Here is a 15,973-nt window from a genome sequence, read left to right as displayed (position 1 = left end):
TGATTCTCAGATCAATCAACTGGGGTTTATCCTGGAAACGGAAGGTCAATTCAGCATACAGATGTCAATCCGTGTAATTCACAATATCAACAGACTAAAGAAGAAAGTCTGACATCTCAGTAGATGCAAGAAAAGCATTTGACAAAATTCAACATCCATCAAAAAAAAAAAAAAAAAAAAAAAAACCTAGCAAACTAGGGAAAGAGGGAACTTCTCTATTAAAGGCATCTGCAAAACCCTACAGTTAACAGCATGCTTCATGGCAACGGGCTGAATGCACTTCCCCCATAACATCGGGGACCAGGCAAGGGGACTCCTCTGACCCCTTCTATTCAACATCACATTGGGGGTCCTAGTCAGCATCATCAAGAGAGAAATCAGATGCACCCATGTTGGGAAGGAGGAAGAGTAAGATGACTGTGGACGCAAAAACCCCCAAAGGGACCTACGGGGAATCTGTGAGAACTAACCAGCAGGCTTAGTGAGGTCACAGACCACCAGGTCACTGCACAAATTCCATACGCATTTCTGTTTACTAGCAATGAACTACTGGAAACAAATTAGAATTTTAGACTCCAGAAACGGACTCCCACCGGCCAGGAGCGAGTAGCAGGCAGCAGGCCAGGGCGCCCACTACGAACTAGGAAAAGGACAAAACACAGAGCTCACCCTGTTGGGGCATCTGAGAGCTGCCGTCAGGGAGCGTTGCTTGTGCCTGCTCTGAGAAAAGCTGATTCATGGGCCTTCAATATTGGCAGCTCTTTGCAGGGCCTGGTGAGGAAGCTTCCGGCAGGCCCCCTTCAATGGGGCGTACTGAGAAGGGGACTCCAGTGGCTCTATGGTTTAAACCCTTCTGCTGGAAGACCGTGTGTGCTGTCAGATCCCCCTTCCCAGCCAGGGTTCCTCACCACAGCTGGGCAAGATGGTCCGCCAGAGAACAGGGAGGGCTGGGCCGGGATGGGAGAGGTCTGGGCAGGCAGGGAGGGTGTGGTGCAGTGGCAGCATGACCCCGGGGTTGGGGGCTGCCATGTGATAGACCAGGTAGTTCTCCAGGTCCCCAGTCACCTACCCGATCTCCTGACAAAGCCCTTTTCTGTTCAAGCCCGAGGCTCCTGACCGCCAGGACTGGCAGGTGCAGCAGCCCAGAGCCCTGGGGTGAGGTCTCGTGGCCCAGGGAAAGCCCCTCCCAGGTCCTGGCCCTGTGTGAGAAGACTGAAGCCTGGTCCCACCTCACCTGTCCTGGGGGCTGGTGGTCAGATGCCTGGGGCAGGTTGCTGGAGCCCGGCTCCCTGGCTCCTGGCCACCACCTGGCCGCCTGGTCCTGCCAGGGCCGCAGATGGTCTGGGCTCCCACTCAAACTGTCCGCAGGCAACAGGTCAGGACTTCCATTCACTGTGCATGTCTCAGGGCAGCTGTCCTGTTTCTTCCTGAGAGGACTGGGCAGGGGAGGGGCTGCAGGGCCTCCCAGACATCAGGTACTGGACAGCCCGGGACCCTTTTCAGGCCCGGGGGCTCCATCTGGAAGGCACCCAGGAATTGCTCAGCTCATAGTGGCCGATGGTCCTTGCTGCTTCTGGGCTCTGCCTGAGCTGCAGGACGCAGTTGAACTGGGTCCAGGGAGTCCCTTTGTTAGCGGGGGGGGGGGGGGGGGAGCAAGTTAGGGCCAGAAGTCTCTGAGAGCAGCTGTCTGGCCTCCAGGTCTCACTTCCCTGATGGAGTTCTGAAATAAAGCTATGAAATTCTGGAGAAGTCTGGCTCCTCTAAGAAAAGTGCCACGCACACGCCAAGGTGCCCATTGTCGTCAGGCACCAGGGAACGCAAACCAAACCACAATGAGACACCAGCTCCCATCCACCAGGACGGCCAGAATCAAAAAACAAACAAGCAGGGCTGGTGAGGAACGGAGAAATCAGAGCCCTGGCGCATTGCTGGTGGGGACGTGCAGTCGTGAGTCAGTAGGAGGAACAGCTGGGTGGTTCCTCAGACAGCTAAACATAGTCACCACGTGACCCGGCAGTCCCACCCCTGGAGACGCACGCTGTGGGCCTGAGAACGGGCGTCCAAACAGAAGCGTGCGTGTGAGCGTTGGCACGGCCCCGAAGGCGCGGACGTTCCCCCGGGGCCCGCTAGGAAGGGACGCGCTGTGAAGAGGAACGAGGAGCTGACACCTGCCACCCCACAGGCGGGCCCCCAAGAAAGGAGCCAATGCAAAAGGTCTCACGGTGTAGGATTCCCCTGACGAGAAGCCCACGGGCCCAGAGCAGGCTGCTGGGTGCCAGCCATCGGCGGAGAGGAGCAGGCGCCCAACGACAGGGACGGGGCTCCCTTGGCGCTGGTGACCGTGTTCCGGAACTAGAGCAAGGAGGCACAGCACCGTGAAGGCACCAGGGGCCTCTAAGGTGGACTGAACTGCATACTTTAAGTTTCCTCTGTGACGTGACTTTCGCCTCAATCTTAAAACAAGATGTCACAGGGGCTTCTGAAAACACAGATTATAGCGCACGATTCCTCACGCAGCCAGAGCTGCCAGGGGGGGTGACCCCGTCCTGCACGGATTCCAGGCCATGTCTGTGCCACACTGAGCCGCCTCTCACACGTATGACCTTTCCTTCCTCGATGGGCCTTGAACATCGGAGAATTTCTAGTCCCTCAGACCCGGAGGCGGCCACCTGCCACTGCCCATTCAGGGACAAGCACGAGGACTGCCACGACCGGAGCCTGTGGCTGCCCCGTCCCTGTCACCATCCCACCCACTCCTGCAGCCTGTCCACCTGGCTGTACTCGAGGACACCCTGCACGTTCCAGACAGGGCCCTGCTTTGCCCGGGCCACCTCTCTCTGCACCCGCCACGTGTCCCCATCACCTTTCTGGGCTGTCCACCAGGTGGCGGTGAAGGCTCCCCGATGCGGAGTCCCTGTCCACCTGTCCAGGCCAGTGCCCCTCGTCCTCTCTGCAGACCAGGGGGCCCGGATGCTGGGCCCCTGCTCCTGCAGGCGGAGCTCGACATAAACGCACCTGCGCCCTCAGCCTCTATACCCCCCTCAGACGACAGTGGGGTGCCCGTCCCACAAAGCCCCCACAGGGCTGTCCTTGGACTGACACTCTCAGACCGGACCTGTCCCAGCCGCCTGCAAATTACCAGCTCAACTTCCCAGCCACGCTGCACTGAAATCCCACCTCGGCTCTCCAGCAAGGAGCCTGTGTCCCTGTGGGAAGAGTCTCGGCTTTTACTCTCCTGATGCAGAATCAAGGTCACTGACGTTTCCCAGCAGGAACTCTTCAAGCCAAAGAATAAAGGAAAATTACTACACCAGCCCCTGAGACCGCACAAAGGACTGCTGGTGCCTGCCTCGAAGCGAAAGTCTCCGAATCTGGGTGTGAATTAACAGGCGAGCTGCCAGACCTCCGCGGGGGCCGCACTTCTGTCCCCACAGAGCAACACTCTGCAAAGGCCACATGGTCGGCCAGGGGGTTAAATGTCACCCCGGAGCTGTTTAAGTTGTTTCTCCCCACAGATGGAATGTTCTCTTCATATGGACATCCAGGCAACAGCCACAGTTTCCAGGAGCCTCTGAAAGATGTCTGTTTCTTCCAACTTTTGAAAGAGAGAAAGAGAGAAAAGCCTAATGGGGTAAATCATATTCTCAATCTAGACACTAGAATGATTTTTCTCAAAGTCATGCCACCTTCTGACCAGACCTGCCAGGGAAGCAGGTCACACTTCTTTGGGACCTGAAAGCCTGGTGGTGGCCTGGCTCCCCCCACACGTGGAGCCCTGTGCCGGCCCCAGCTGCTCCGGCCCCGCTGCAGCCTGGGTCCCGGAGGGGCTGCAGAAGGGACTGGCTCGGTGTCCCCAGCCCGCTGCCCCCCCAGCCCAGGCACTTCTGTGGCTTCTTGGTCTGGCTGCCCTGTGGACCTGGACTATGGGCATTGCTCTCCCCAAGACCCCAGCCTCCTCTTCCCGAATTCCCTACCATTTGCTCCAGGAGCTCATAGCCAAATACCCTCTGTCCCCCACGGGTGTCCACCTGCACACCCCCGGTCCCCTTAGCCAGCATGGCTCCTCGGCCAGCTCTGCTCACTGCCTGGCCGGTTCTATCATGGGTATTCTAGCACATTCTAGGGTGAGCCACAGCAGGGGATAACAATACTTATGTGCTACCCAAGGGGACGGGACTTCACATCTCTTGAGTGCCTGTCACCCACTCGGGCTAGGCCTGTGGTCGTCCCGCTGAGGGGACAAAGCTGCCCCGCCGTCCGGCACGTGCACACGGACAGCTGCCAGACTGGCCCAGCATCACGTTCACACAGCGAGGACAACGTCCCTGGTTCCCGAGCACATGAGAAGGGGGGAGGCCTGAGTGCCAGGAAGAGAAGCTAGTGCTGCCTCAGGCAGAAGCCGCCCACTGGTCCCTGTGCCACGTCCAGGGGACACACCTGGCCCTGGACAGGCCCCCACATTAGGAGCCACCCCAGATAGGGAGACGGCTGGGCGGCCACAGTTGGGAACCAGGGACATGCTGCTGGGCCAGTCTTGGCAGACGTCCATGTCCATGCCAGACAGCAGGTCAGCTTTGTCCCCCCTGGCAGGTGACCCACAGGCCCAGCCTGAGTGGGCCTCAACACTCCCCCGGGGGGTTTCAGGATCTGCAGCGAGGAGAAAAAGTCAGATTTCAGGGCTGAAGACAACATTTTAAAATCTGGCTTTAAATAAACATGGAATAAAAAAAGAGCGAGCGGAGCCTCCGGCAGCTGAAATTAGAAGCAGCGGCCCCGGGCCGGGGAGCCATCTGTGTGCGCCAGGCAGCGCCGTCTGCAGTCTCCGGCAGCGCCCAGGGGCGGGGGGCGCCTGGACGGGGAGGGCCGCCGGGACAGGCCGGGCCCTGTTTTCCAGGGCGTCCCCCGAGCCCCCCGGCTCCAGAGAACACGTCCCCTCCTCTCTGCGCCAAACCCCCTTTCCTATCACCGTCGGCCGCTCAAGTCCGCTGACAAGAGAGAAACCCGGCTTGGGGCGGAGGGGGAGCGAGCATGGGGCAGCCCGCGTCTTCCCGTCCCTCCCGGGCCTCAGAGTGACCACCGCCCGTGCACCCAGGGCCTCGTGGCCTCAGCGGCCCCCCGAGGGCCCCAACCCCCCCGGACCGCCCCCCCCTGCACAGAAGGGGGCCCCCCCGGGGGCCCCCTGCCCTCCCGCCCCACCTGGGCACACGGAGGCCCAGGGGCGGGGCGATTTAAATCCCCACTGTCAGCTACCGCGTCCCCACCAGTAGGTGGGTGCCTGAGCTGGCAGACGCGGGATGACGCGGACATGCAGAGGGGGGAGGAGCCCCGAGAGAAAGTCGGAGCCTCTTCGCGCCCCAGCGCTCACCCCCGCGCCGCCTCCCACGGCCCCTGGAGTCACGCCGAGGCGCGAGGATTATGTAAGGGGGCCGGTTGCTGGGGAACCTCTCCCACCCAGCCCTGCCACGCGGCCAGCACCTCCTGGCTCCTCCACCTGTGAGGACCCTCTCCGGCCCTCCCGCCAGCCTGGCCAGCAGGGAAGCTGGGGGAATGCTCCAGGCTGCCAGGCTAGGAGAGCTGACGCTTCGCCCCCAGTAACTATCGGCCAGGAGGGGCCGGGAGGCCACACCTGATCCTGTCCCGCGGTCCTCCGTCTTCCTCTGTGTGGGACAGCCAAGCCAGCTCCTGGCCTTAGAGACAGCGTCCCTTCCCAGGCAGGGCTCAGCTCAGACCTCCCTTCCAGGCATGCCCTGTGCTCCCACGTCTGTGCTCCCTGGGGGACAGACAAGGTAAGGGCACAGATCCCTCCAGGCGCAGGCTGAATCTGTCCCGTCTAGGGCCAACGTTTTTACTACAGAGGAGAAAGCCTTTAAACCGAGTTCGGGTCAAGGATGAGCAGGTTTTGGGAAAAGTGCAAATGCAGGGAAACAGCTGGGGAGCAGGGAGGGAGACGGCTCTCATCTGGGGCGGCAGATCGGCCTGGGCCGCCCCACCCTGGCCTCCCTGTAAGGCTGCGGCCTCACATGGGGCCACCCTCCAGCACAGAGCCGCGCTGCCATCCACAGACCTGGGCACCCTCTGCCGGGACCGGCCGACTGCTCTACCTGCTGGCCCCACAGAGGTGGGGTTTGGGGGGGTGCAGGCCGCATAGAGGCTGGCGCCAAAGATGCTGGTGTCCCCTCTTTGATAAACTTTTAGTTTCAGGCAGTTTTGAACATTCACAATTATCGCAAAGATACACCACCCGCGTTTCCCATCATCGGCCCGTCCTGCCCGCGTGCGGGCCGGTCACAACTCAGGAACCAGCCTGGCTGTTGTGAACAGAAGTCCACGCTTTGTTCAGCTTTCCTTGGTTTTCCTGTCCTCTGTCTCTCTGCCCCGGTTGTCTCGTCTCCCCAGGCACCTCTGGGCTGAGCTGTCTCTCATGTCCCTTGGTTTTGGGGGGCCCGGCAGTTCTGGGGGTGCCAGACGGGGTGCTGGGGCCGTCCCTCCATCGGGATGTGTGACGTTTCTATGGCTGTTACACTGGGTGATAGGTTCTGGACGAAAGGCCACAGAGCTGAAGGGCCTTCTCACGTCAGGGCCACATGGGGTCACCGTGGTGTGAGCTGGCTCCCTGGCTGAGGGGTGCTGGCCAGCGTCTCCCAGCAAAGCTCTTCTCCCGCTCTCCCTGGAAGGCAGTGGCCACGCACGGCCCACATGTAAGGGCTGGGGAGTCTTCTTGAGGAACCCCCACTTTTTAAAGGGCAGCTTCTCATGTGCTTTTCTACACGGCATCTGGGTGCTTTCTAGAAACGTCCGTCTAAGGGTATTGACGATAATCTCTAAAACATCTGAAGGTTCATCACATGCCAGGCACAGTTCTCGGGGTTTTTCCTGCTGTTTGCACCTCTGATCTCCCGAGACTCTGCGGCAGGTGCCCCTGCCCACCTCCCCCAGGGTGGGGCCCGCAGAGGCCGGGGAAGCGCCCAGGCCCCACTGGGCTGTGCCGGTGACTGGCTCCTGGTAACCAGTTCTTCCACCACTCTGCATCCACTCCCTCAACAGCACATCCAGCTGGCAGACACCAGACCTCACCCAGGGGCAGGACACGGCTGTCCTTTTGTGCCGGACAAAGCCGCGGTGTGCTTGAGGCCACTGAGGTGACCTTCCTGCTGGTAGGAGGCAGGACTCCGCCAGCTCAAGGCGTCTCCAAGCTTTCTTGCTGATACTGCGGATGGTCACGGAAAACATGGGCCTGGCCAGGACCCAGAAAACAGTCCTCCGGACACCATTCGAACAGTTGTGCCATAACCCTGGCCCAGGCCAGTCGCCTGGTGCATCTGCTGTGGACGGGGTCAGCAGTGCAGGCCAGGTCGGATGGGAAAGGTGAGGTCCTGCTAGATATGCCCATCCCTCTGGCCCTGGAACTTTCTAGTTACCGATTAAAAGTGCTTTAATCCAGGAAGGAGAAAAGGAGGAGGAGTCTGGATTGGCTGGCTCCTTCTCTGAAAGCCGGGAGGAAGGAGGAAGGAGGAAGGCGGAGGGAGAGAGAAACGGCCCCCTTGCCAAGCAAGCACACATGTCCCTGTGATCTGAGCCGAATGGCCGCCCCTTAGACCAAGCTCAGCAGAAACCAGGTTAGGCAAAAAGAGACACAGAGGTGAAAGCCCTTCAAAGTTTTGCTGGGCGGCCACCTCAGAAAGGGCTCCTGTTTAGCAAAAATTCACAAATCCTTGTGCCTGCCTGCCAGGAGAACAGCTTGCTTGAAAAGCAAAGGCTGTCATCCTGTAATTAAATCTGAGACCCCCCTCCCTACGTGACGCTGAGATGAAGCCACTTATATAACACGCCTAAAAATAAGCTGATGAAGAGACGCACTTTCATTCTCCCTGCTCCCAGCCCTTTACTCCTGGGCCGCCCAGGCTGGGGTCTGATGAGCCAGGCTCAGCGTTGGCAGCCCCTCATGCTCGGGTCCTCGCCTCCGACTGCAGCCCAGCAGCCCGCACGCATCAGGGCCCAGGTCCGGTGCACCCCCTGGTTCAGAGCTGGGTGCTGGAGGTCCACATGGCTACGCACCTCCCCGGTCACGCAGACCGCAGAGCTGAGGCCCGACAATCAGAAGTGACAGCGAAGCCGGTGGCCACAGGGTGCCAGAATACCTGCCTTCTCAGGGACCCCTGAACTGTCCCCCAGCTCTGGCCCGAGTGCGGGAAAAACACCACCTTGGTCTGGGGCGTGCTGCCCATCTCGGCTGGCACTGGCCCTCTTGCTAATCCTCTCAGACTCCTCCATCGTGACAGCGCCTTCCTCTTGCTGGTCTTGGAGGGGGCGGGCCAGACCCCAAGTCTAGTGATTTCCCAGATGCACAGACCGCCAACCTCCAGGCAACGCATTCAATCCCATAGCCCCCCACACACTCTGAGTTAACGGGAGATGGAACGAGGTGGGCTTTATAAAGGGCTCTGAATACCTCCAAAATAAAAAGTTGTCGAAAAAGGGTACCCCCTGAACTCCGGGGGGCTGGCGCTGGGGCTGCTCTCTCAGCACCTAGCCCACTATCTCGCCTTGCCCACTGTTCGGGCCCTGGGCCTTTACCCTTGGCCCTAGCCCCGCCCCAGACATCTTCACCACTTGAAAGGGCTTCCACGCAAGGAAGAAACCCCTCAGAGAACACTGGTGTCTCCCAGGCAGGGGCTCAGAGCCCCGCTGAAGACTCCTTCACAGCTGAAGGAGCGGACACGCCTGTGCTGGAGATCTTTCTGGAGTCTGGTGGCTCAGTGAGGCCACCAGGCAGGGTGCAGGTCTCCAGACCTTGCTACGATGGCCTCGCCCACATCTCACTCTGCGCCTGCCATCAGCCCTGCCGGTGTCCTCGGTGACGCCAGACGCAACACTCCTTCACTTTCACCGGGGGCAGGTGCTGACCGATGGGCTCCCTCCCCAGCACGGGCTGCAGGGCCATCAGTACACAGGGAAGGCAGGCCGGGCTCTCAGTGGGTCCCCTACCCCAGCCACTACCACAGTGAGCATGCTCGGGCAGGACGCTGAAAGTCAGGAGCGGAAGCTTCTAGAGGGCTGTGCTTGGGACTACAGATGCTTCTCTGGAGACAGCCCTCTCCTCCCTCTACTGTCTGGAAACTGATGGGAGCAGACAGCTCGAAGTTCTCCAGGCTGATTCCCCTCCCACAGTGACGAGAGCCCCCCTCCCCGGTTTTCCCGCCAGCCTCCACCTGTCATTCTTCTGGTCCCAGCCACGTCACTTCCCTTCGGGCAGGCAGCAGCTCTACCCTCCACCCACAAGCCCCACCTCCGCCCTTGACCCCAGTCAGGTCAACGGATGTTAGTCCTAGGGGTCAGCTGCATGGAAGCGTGCCCGGCACCAAGCTGGCCTGGAGAAATGGGAAAGAAGGGGAAAAAGTCCCAACGTCAGCTGCGCAAGCAGATAAGTATCCCAGTCGTTAGAGCAAATCTGAATCGGCTTTCTGTCACTTGCCACCAAAAGAATCCCAGAATCTATAGACACAGGAATCCATCTGAAAACACTGCAAGCGATAAAAGAAAAAAGGAAGCCATAGCTGGAATCAGGAAAGAGATTCAACCAAAAAGGATCTGCCTGTGATGGAAGGCTCGCAGGTGGGGCAGGCGGCCTCTTCCCGAACGTCCGTCGCTTTCCTTTCTCAGCACCGCTCCTACCAAGCGGAGCGAGGTACGTTTGGGTCCGGGGCGCTGTGACTTCAGGACTTGCCTTGGTCCCGCTCTGTCCACAGCCATCCGGTGGGTCTGTGTCTCCCTGGGCAGCTGCTCTGGAGGAGGGGCGTGAGCGACTGTCCTGGATGGGAGGCTGGCAGAGAGTGTCAGGCTTCGTTAGACGGAAACACTCAGATCTGCTGTTTTACAGCATAAAGCAAATAATCCCTCTATGTAACTCTAATTCATGTAAATATTTTTCTAAAGCAATGGTACTGGGAGCCCCGTGTGCCAGCTTGGTCAGCTTTCCTGTGGAACCTCCCAGGAAAGGCCTTCAAAACCAGCAGTTCTGTCTGACCCCTCCATCCCTCAAGGGAGGTTCTCCCTCCCCAAAGAGGGTCGTCTGCCATCGCAGGATCCTCTCCTCCCCTGGGGGTCCCCCGCAGACCCTCCACAGGGTGCTGTCCCTACCCCCCATCCGCCCTCCTGGCAAATTCTCCTCTCCGTCCCCCAGGACACTCCCCTCTCCAGGATCTTCCCCAGGGCTCACCCCACCCGCGTAGTCACCCCTCCCAGGGTCCTCCCCTCGAGGGTCCTCCCCTCCCGGGGTCCTCCCCTCCCAGGGTCTTCCTCCAGGACGCAACCCCACCCCTGGTCCATCCCTCCCACAGCCCACCCTCCCAGGATCCTCCGCAGGGTCCACCCCTCTTAGGATCCACCCCCAGGATCCTCCCCTCTCAGGATCCTCCCCAGGGCCCACCCCCCAAGGGCCGCCCACCCATCCTCCGCCCCGCCCGAGACTCCGCCGGCCCGCGCACTCACCTCCCGAAACTCCGGGTCCGAGCCGGACCCTGGGGCAGCATGCCGGCCTCTCCCCATCCGTCCTTGCGCCCGCACGGCCGGCAGCCGGCCGCCCAGGGACCCACCCCCGCCCGGCGCGAGCCCGCTACCCCCGCCGCCTGCAGGAAGAGGCGCCCGAGGACCGCCCGGACTCGCAACTCGCGAAGAGCCGCCCCCACGCGCGCTCGCCGCAGCGCCCCCGCTCCCCCACCTTCCGCTCCCCTCCTCCAGCGCCTCCGGCCCACGCCGCCCCGCCCCCAGCCCGGCTGTCGCCCGGCCCCCAGGCTGTTCCCAGGGCCGCGGCCCGCGAAGCGCCTCCACCTCCTCCCCTGCGATCGACAGCGCTGCCGGCCAATCGCTGCCTGCAACCGGCCCGCGGGCTCCACCCCCTCCCCCGTCTCCCGAACCCACCAATGGGAAGGGCGGTGCGGGGGCGGGGCCTGCCGGTTGCCTGGCAGCGGTGCGGCCGGGCGGGGGCGGGCGGGCGGCCGGGGGCGGTGATCCGAGCGCGGGAGGCGGGGCCTGAGGGGGCGGGGCCTGGACGGTTATAAAAGCGGTCGCCGACGGGGCGCCGCGTTTCTGGTCCGGTTCCGCGCGCTGTTTGCTCGTTCCTGCCGCGCCCGTCGCGCCGCCCGCCGCCGCCGCCCGCCGCCGCCCGCCGCCGCCCGCTGCTGCCGCCGCTGCCCGCGCCCCCGCTCCGCTCCGCGGTGCCGCCGGACCAGCACCATGTCGCTGTCGCGCACAGAGGAGATGCATCGGCTCACGGAAAATGTCTACAAGGTGAGTCCCGCGCCGCCCGCGCGCTCGGGGCCGACCCGGCCGGCCCCGGGGCCTCGGGGGTCTTCTGAGCGGCCGCGGAGACCCGGCGCCAGTCAGTCGGTCACAGGTGGGCGCGGGCGCCCCCGCTCCGACAGCCCCGCGCTGCCCCCGCGCGCCCCTCTGCGCGTCCGCCCCGGCGTCCGGGGGACGGGGCCCTCGGACAGGAGTGGAGCGGGGCGGGGGCCCCCGGGGATCCAGGGGTTCCGCGTGCCGCGCCGCCCGTCGCCCTGCGCCCCGGGTGGCGTGGGGGTCCCGTGGTGGCCCCTCCAGGCGCGGTTACGCAAGCCCTTGGGCACTTTCTTGTCAACAGGCTTTCCCTTTGCACAACTCCTTCCCGGGCAGTCATGGACAGGGCCCCAGGTGGGAGGTCGCGCGCGGGCAGGTTGGATGGGTGGACAGATAATCCATCATCTTATGTAACCGCGGAGGAGTAGACTAATTGTGTAGGAGGCTGGCGCGCCTGCCTCTGCTTCTGATGTGTGTGAAGAGGGGTTCGCGTCCTCCTCTGCACACTGTCACATCTGAGGGCTGCAGAGCCCTGGCGGGAGACCCCCTCCGGGGCCCCCTCCCTGGTCATTCTGTGCCTTGTCCACATGAACAGGCGCTTGGGTTTCTCTCCAGCATCCATTGTGTCAGTGTGCACCCTCACCCCAGGGACAACAGACCCAGGCTTCCTGGGGCTCAAGGCCCTCTGCAGCCCCACGCGGGCGTGTTCTCAAGAGGGGGACTCATGCCTTGGGTGTCCACAGCAGGCTTCTTACAAGGCTGTGCTTGATTTCAAAACCGTGTCTGAAGGTTAATGGGTGGGCTGGGAGATTGAGGTGCTTGGTGTTTGCGTGGTAGTTGCTGGTTCACCGCCACTAAGCGGGATTGCGAGGCACTGGCGGAGCAACAGTTTCTAATTGTATTAAACAATTATGGCCGTGCCTTTTTAGCCAGTGGCCTGTGAAGCCGTCCCCATAAGCTCGCTCAGGCTCTGGACAGCTGCAGCAAGACTTCCTGAGGGGCCCCTTTGCTTTCAGCTGGATTTCAGGTGGCAGACTGTCCTCTAATACAGCTTCTACTTGAGATTTTAAAGTTACAGCTAGATCACGGGAAGAATTTTGAGCCGGTCGGGCTGGACTAAGTCAGCTCTGGAGCCATGTTAGAGCTGCCGGTAAACACGAGTCAGAGGCTTATGAGGAGTCAGCACGTAAAAGGAACAGCCTCTGGGGTTTTGTGTTTGGTGTCACAGAGAATCCGCGGCATACGTTTCTGCTGGTGTTGCTCTGCAAACGCTGTTAGGGAAGGGAGGTTTATTAAATTATTAGTCATTAGTTCCATAACCGTTTGCTCATTATTGCAGGGGGTGGAAGGGAAGTGCTGGCCAGAGGATCTCTTTCCTATTTTCCCTGCTTCTGCCATGAAACCATTAAACAGGAACTTTCGCGGTGAGAATCTCGAGGGGTGCATGGCGTGGCTTCACTCTGGGGAGCCCCAGGATCGTCCTTACGAAAAGTCTTATAAACTGGGCAGTGAGGCGTGCGGTTACGGCTGAGCATCTTCGAGGTGGAGCTGTGAATTCTCTGGAGAACCGAAGTGAGATCTGCTGGCAGGCTGGCAGCGGGAAGCTAGTAGGGTCTGGGTGTGAGGACCGTGAACCCCTCTGGAACCCGGCTGGAGGGTGTCGGGTGTACACATTCAACAGGCGAGCCTGTGCTTTGTGCCTGTGGAGCAGCTGATTCGTGAGCTCACGTGGGGGAAGTGTGGCGAAGAGCCCCGAGCTCTGCAAGGCTGGCCACGGCAGGCCTTCGTGTCCGNGTCCGCAGGGCCGTGCCCCCCCCCCCCCCCGCAGCCACTTCTGGTCACAGTGCGCCCGCGCTACAACGCCGCCAGGTGGGCTCTGCAGGCGGTGCTCTCTCTGACGCTCTGTGGCCCGACTGCCAAGTCTTCGAGTGCCGGCGCTCTCTTACCCTTTTGTGTTCCGTCCCCAGGGAGCTCAGTGTTCTGCTGCCGGGGTGGCACGGGTGGGGCAGCGTGGGCACCCTGGCCCGGCGGAAACCGGCCACACCGAGGCACAGTCGGGGCACCGCTGGAGCCGCCGGTGGTGGACCTGGCTGGTCCTCCGTCCTCTCCGGGGGGCCGTGCTGCCTCTGCGCCTGGGTCGGGGGCTTACGGAAGCGTGGTCGGGCCGTGGCCCCGCTCGGTGTCCCCTGCGCAGCAGCCCAGCTGTTTGCTTTGGCCCTGCACCGTTCCAGCTGCAGTTCTGAGCGCTGTTTGCCTTGGCAGAGAAGGGACCAGCAGGGACGCTCGTCCTTGGCCTTGCTGATTAGAACTGTGAGAATAGAATGTACTCGTGCCTGGAAGAATCAGCCACACGGACTTGTACCTCTTTCCTGGTGGCCCAGCCCCTGTGGGAGCCGCGTCCTCGGGGAACGTCACGAGAGGTGCAGAGAGAGAAGCGGAACGGCTTCCGTGTGTCCCCTGAGAGCTCCCCTTCTGACGTGGGGCAGGGGGACACGCACCGAAGCCTTCTAGGGAGGGCCCAGAAGCGTGGGGGGGGGGCTTCAGGTGCTGGAGGTGCAGAGACCAGAGCCTGGCATCCGAGACCTAGCCTGGGGGTTGCCTGGAGCGAGGGACAGAGGGGCACGGGGGCAGGCATCTACTGCTCAGGATTAAGCCCAAGCCACAGCCCTCCTGGGAGAGACCCCTGAGTGACCCTACGTGCCGGAAAGAGGCTTCTACAGTAGCTGACCTCCCTTCCCCAGTTGGGGGGATGGGTTGGGGAGCAGCCGTCGGGTTGGTGTCTCTCAGGGCCTTACCTACCAAGAGAAGCTGGGGCTCTCTGCCGACCTATGAGCCTTTGGGGCAGCAGCTCTGGCGGCTTCCCCAGGAATAGCAGCAGTGCTTGTGCCGAGGGTGTGGGAAGCTGGGGGCCGCCTAAGGAGAATGACTCCCTCAGAGAGCCTTGGGTGTGCTGGTTTATGGTGGTGTGGCTTTGGGGCTTGGTCAACAGGGCTAGGCTGGTAACTAGAGGCTGTCTGGTCGTCCTCACCCCATAACTGCTGTGGGGAAGCTGGCCTGGCCGTGCCACGGCTGCCCTATGGGTGGTGGGTGACGTGGGGTTCCTGGAGCTGGGAGTTGGTCAGGCCTGACACCCCGGTGCCGTTGGTCAGGGCTTGCGCTGGGTGGGGGTGTTGGCGCTGGCGGGAGGGAGCCGACCTGGGCAGGTGAGAGCCCACTGCTGGCTTTTCCCACAGTGGCCTGGCTGCCCAGATGCTGCCGGCTACCCTCCCCTGTGTCCCACCCACTCCTCCAGGTGGGAGTTTGGGGGAGCTCTGGGAGCTCTGTGCCGCTGACCTGAGACCCGCTTTCCCCTCACCCATGACTGGGCAGTCCCCCCAAAGCGTTTGCTGTCATCAGAAGCCTGGCGTCCGGCGTGGATGGAGCTCGGTGGGCCCCCGGTTGGAGAAAGTGCAGTGGACCCTGGGAGGCACTTCCTTGGCAACGGAAATGCCTGCTGGGAGGAGCAGAGCTAGTGCCTGCTGGGGGAAGGAGGCAAGGAGTCACAGCACCGTGCGCACTTGTGTGCACGCGCATGCGTGTGTGTGCTTGCATGGATGAACACGTGTGCATGCGAGTGTATATGCCGTGTATGTGTGAGTGTGGACGCGAGTACGTGTGCATGCACACGTGTGCGGCTTGTTTGCTTTAAAGGTACTTTCAGGGGTGCCCCGTTGGGTTCCTATCTTCTGATAAGGTAGCAGGGCCTGCTGTCACCGACCGACTGTGTCTGAGCTTCTCTTCTCCTGGGTGTGCTACGTGGCGTCCATCCGCCCCCCTCAGCAGCATTTTAGGGGTGCACCTCCCACCCCCTTTCTGGAGTAGCTAGGGCAGTGAAGTGCAGTTTCTCTGTTGCCCTGATCTCTGAGCTGTCTGGCTGGGGCAGCTCCTTGTACCCAAGTCGTCCCAGAGATTGTTGGCACCATGGCACAGGACCCTTGCTGGCTCGTGGGGTGCCTGGTGTATGGCCGATGAATGTACCAGGGCAGCCTGGAGGCACTTGGGCCCAGAGTTCTGAGCAAGTGTCTTGCCTGCACTGTCCCTGTGGGTCTTGCTCTGAACACATGTCCTGTGTTTGGAGGTTGGCTCGGTTCGTGGGACTGACCCGTGGGCACCTGAGGCTCCAGGTCACAGTGGTGGCTGGTGCTGGCCCTGGGCTTTTGGGATACTGTCAGCAGGGAGAGGCGCTGGTGGTGCCACAGGAGCACGTCTTGTTTCTGCCTGGTTTGCGGTGACGCCACCTGGTTTGTGATGAGGCCCCCTGGTTTGCGGTGGAGCTCCCTTAGGGCCAGCCCTGTTCCCACCTCCCCTGGCATGGAAGTGTTGGCTGGGCTGCCTAGGACAGGCAGCCTTTCGTGGGAGGACTAGCTGCTGAGTGAGAGGGCCTGGTCCCCTACCCCTGGCCTCAGGGAAGCAGGCTGGCACTCCTCCTAAGTTTGCAGGTCTGGGTCCTGGTCCGGAGAGCCCTGTAGTGTCACCGCTGGACTGGGTGGGCCACAGGCAGGGCTGGCCTTCCTGCTTACTTGTCCCCACTGAGCTTGGCCTGGCACCCTGGACATTGCCTGTGCTGTCATCCTCCAGTGGGGACACCTGACCCGTCAGTCCA

The 15,973-nt window shown here is 61.7% G+C and overlaps 1 protein-coding gene across 3 annotated transcripts in view; it reads left to right on the top strand.

Moving 5' to 3' along the window:
- Positions 1-11,173: 11,173 nt before the first annotated feature.
- Positions 11,174-15,973, top strand: part of BAIAP2 (BAR/IMD domain containing adaptor protein 2) — a 66,026-nt gene continuing 61,226 nt past the window's right edge. The window contains exon 1 of one of the 3 annotated variants that reach the window (XM_040640055.1): positions 11,174-11,286. In XM_040640055.1, coding sequence (XP_040495989.1) covers positions 11,233-11,286 — 54 coding nt within the window. In that variant the 5' untranslated portion in view covers positions 11,174-11,232. The remainder of the gene's footprint in view (positions 11,287-15,973) is intronic. The other 2 variants (XM_040640054.1, XM_040640053.1) reach the window with 2 other exon arrangements.

This window comes from Ursus maritimus, unplaced genomic scaffold (genome assembly GCF_017311325.1).
Source record: "Ursus maritimus isolate PB19 unplaced genomic scaffold, ASM1731132v1 scaffold_24, whole genome shotgun sequence".
In the NCBI taxonomy this organism is placed as follows: Eukaryota; Metazoa; Chordata; class Mammalia; order Carnivora; family Ursidae; genus Ursus; species Ursus maritimus.
This window is presented reverse-complemented; position numbering and strand designations above follow the sequence as displayed.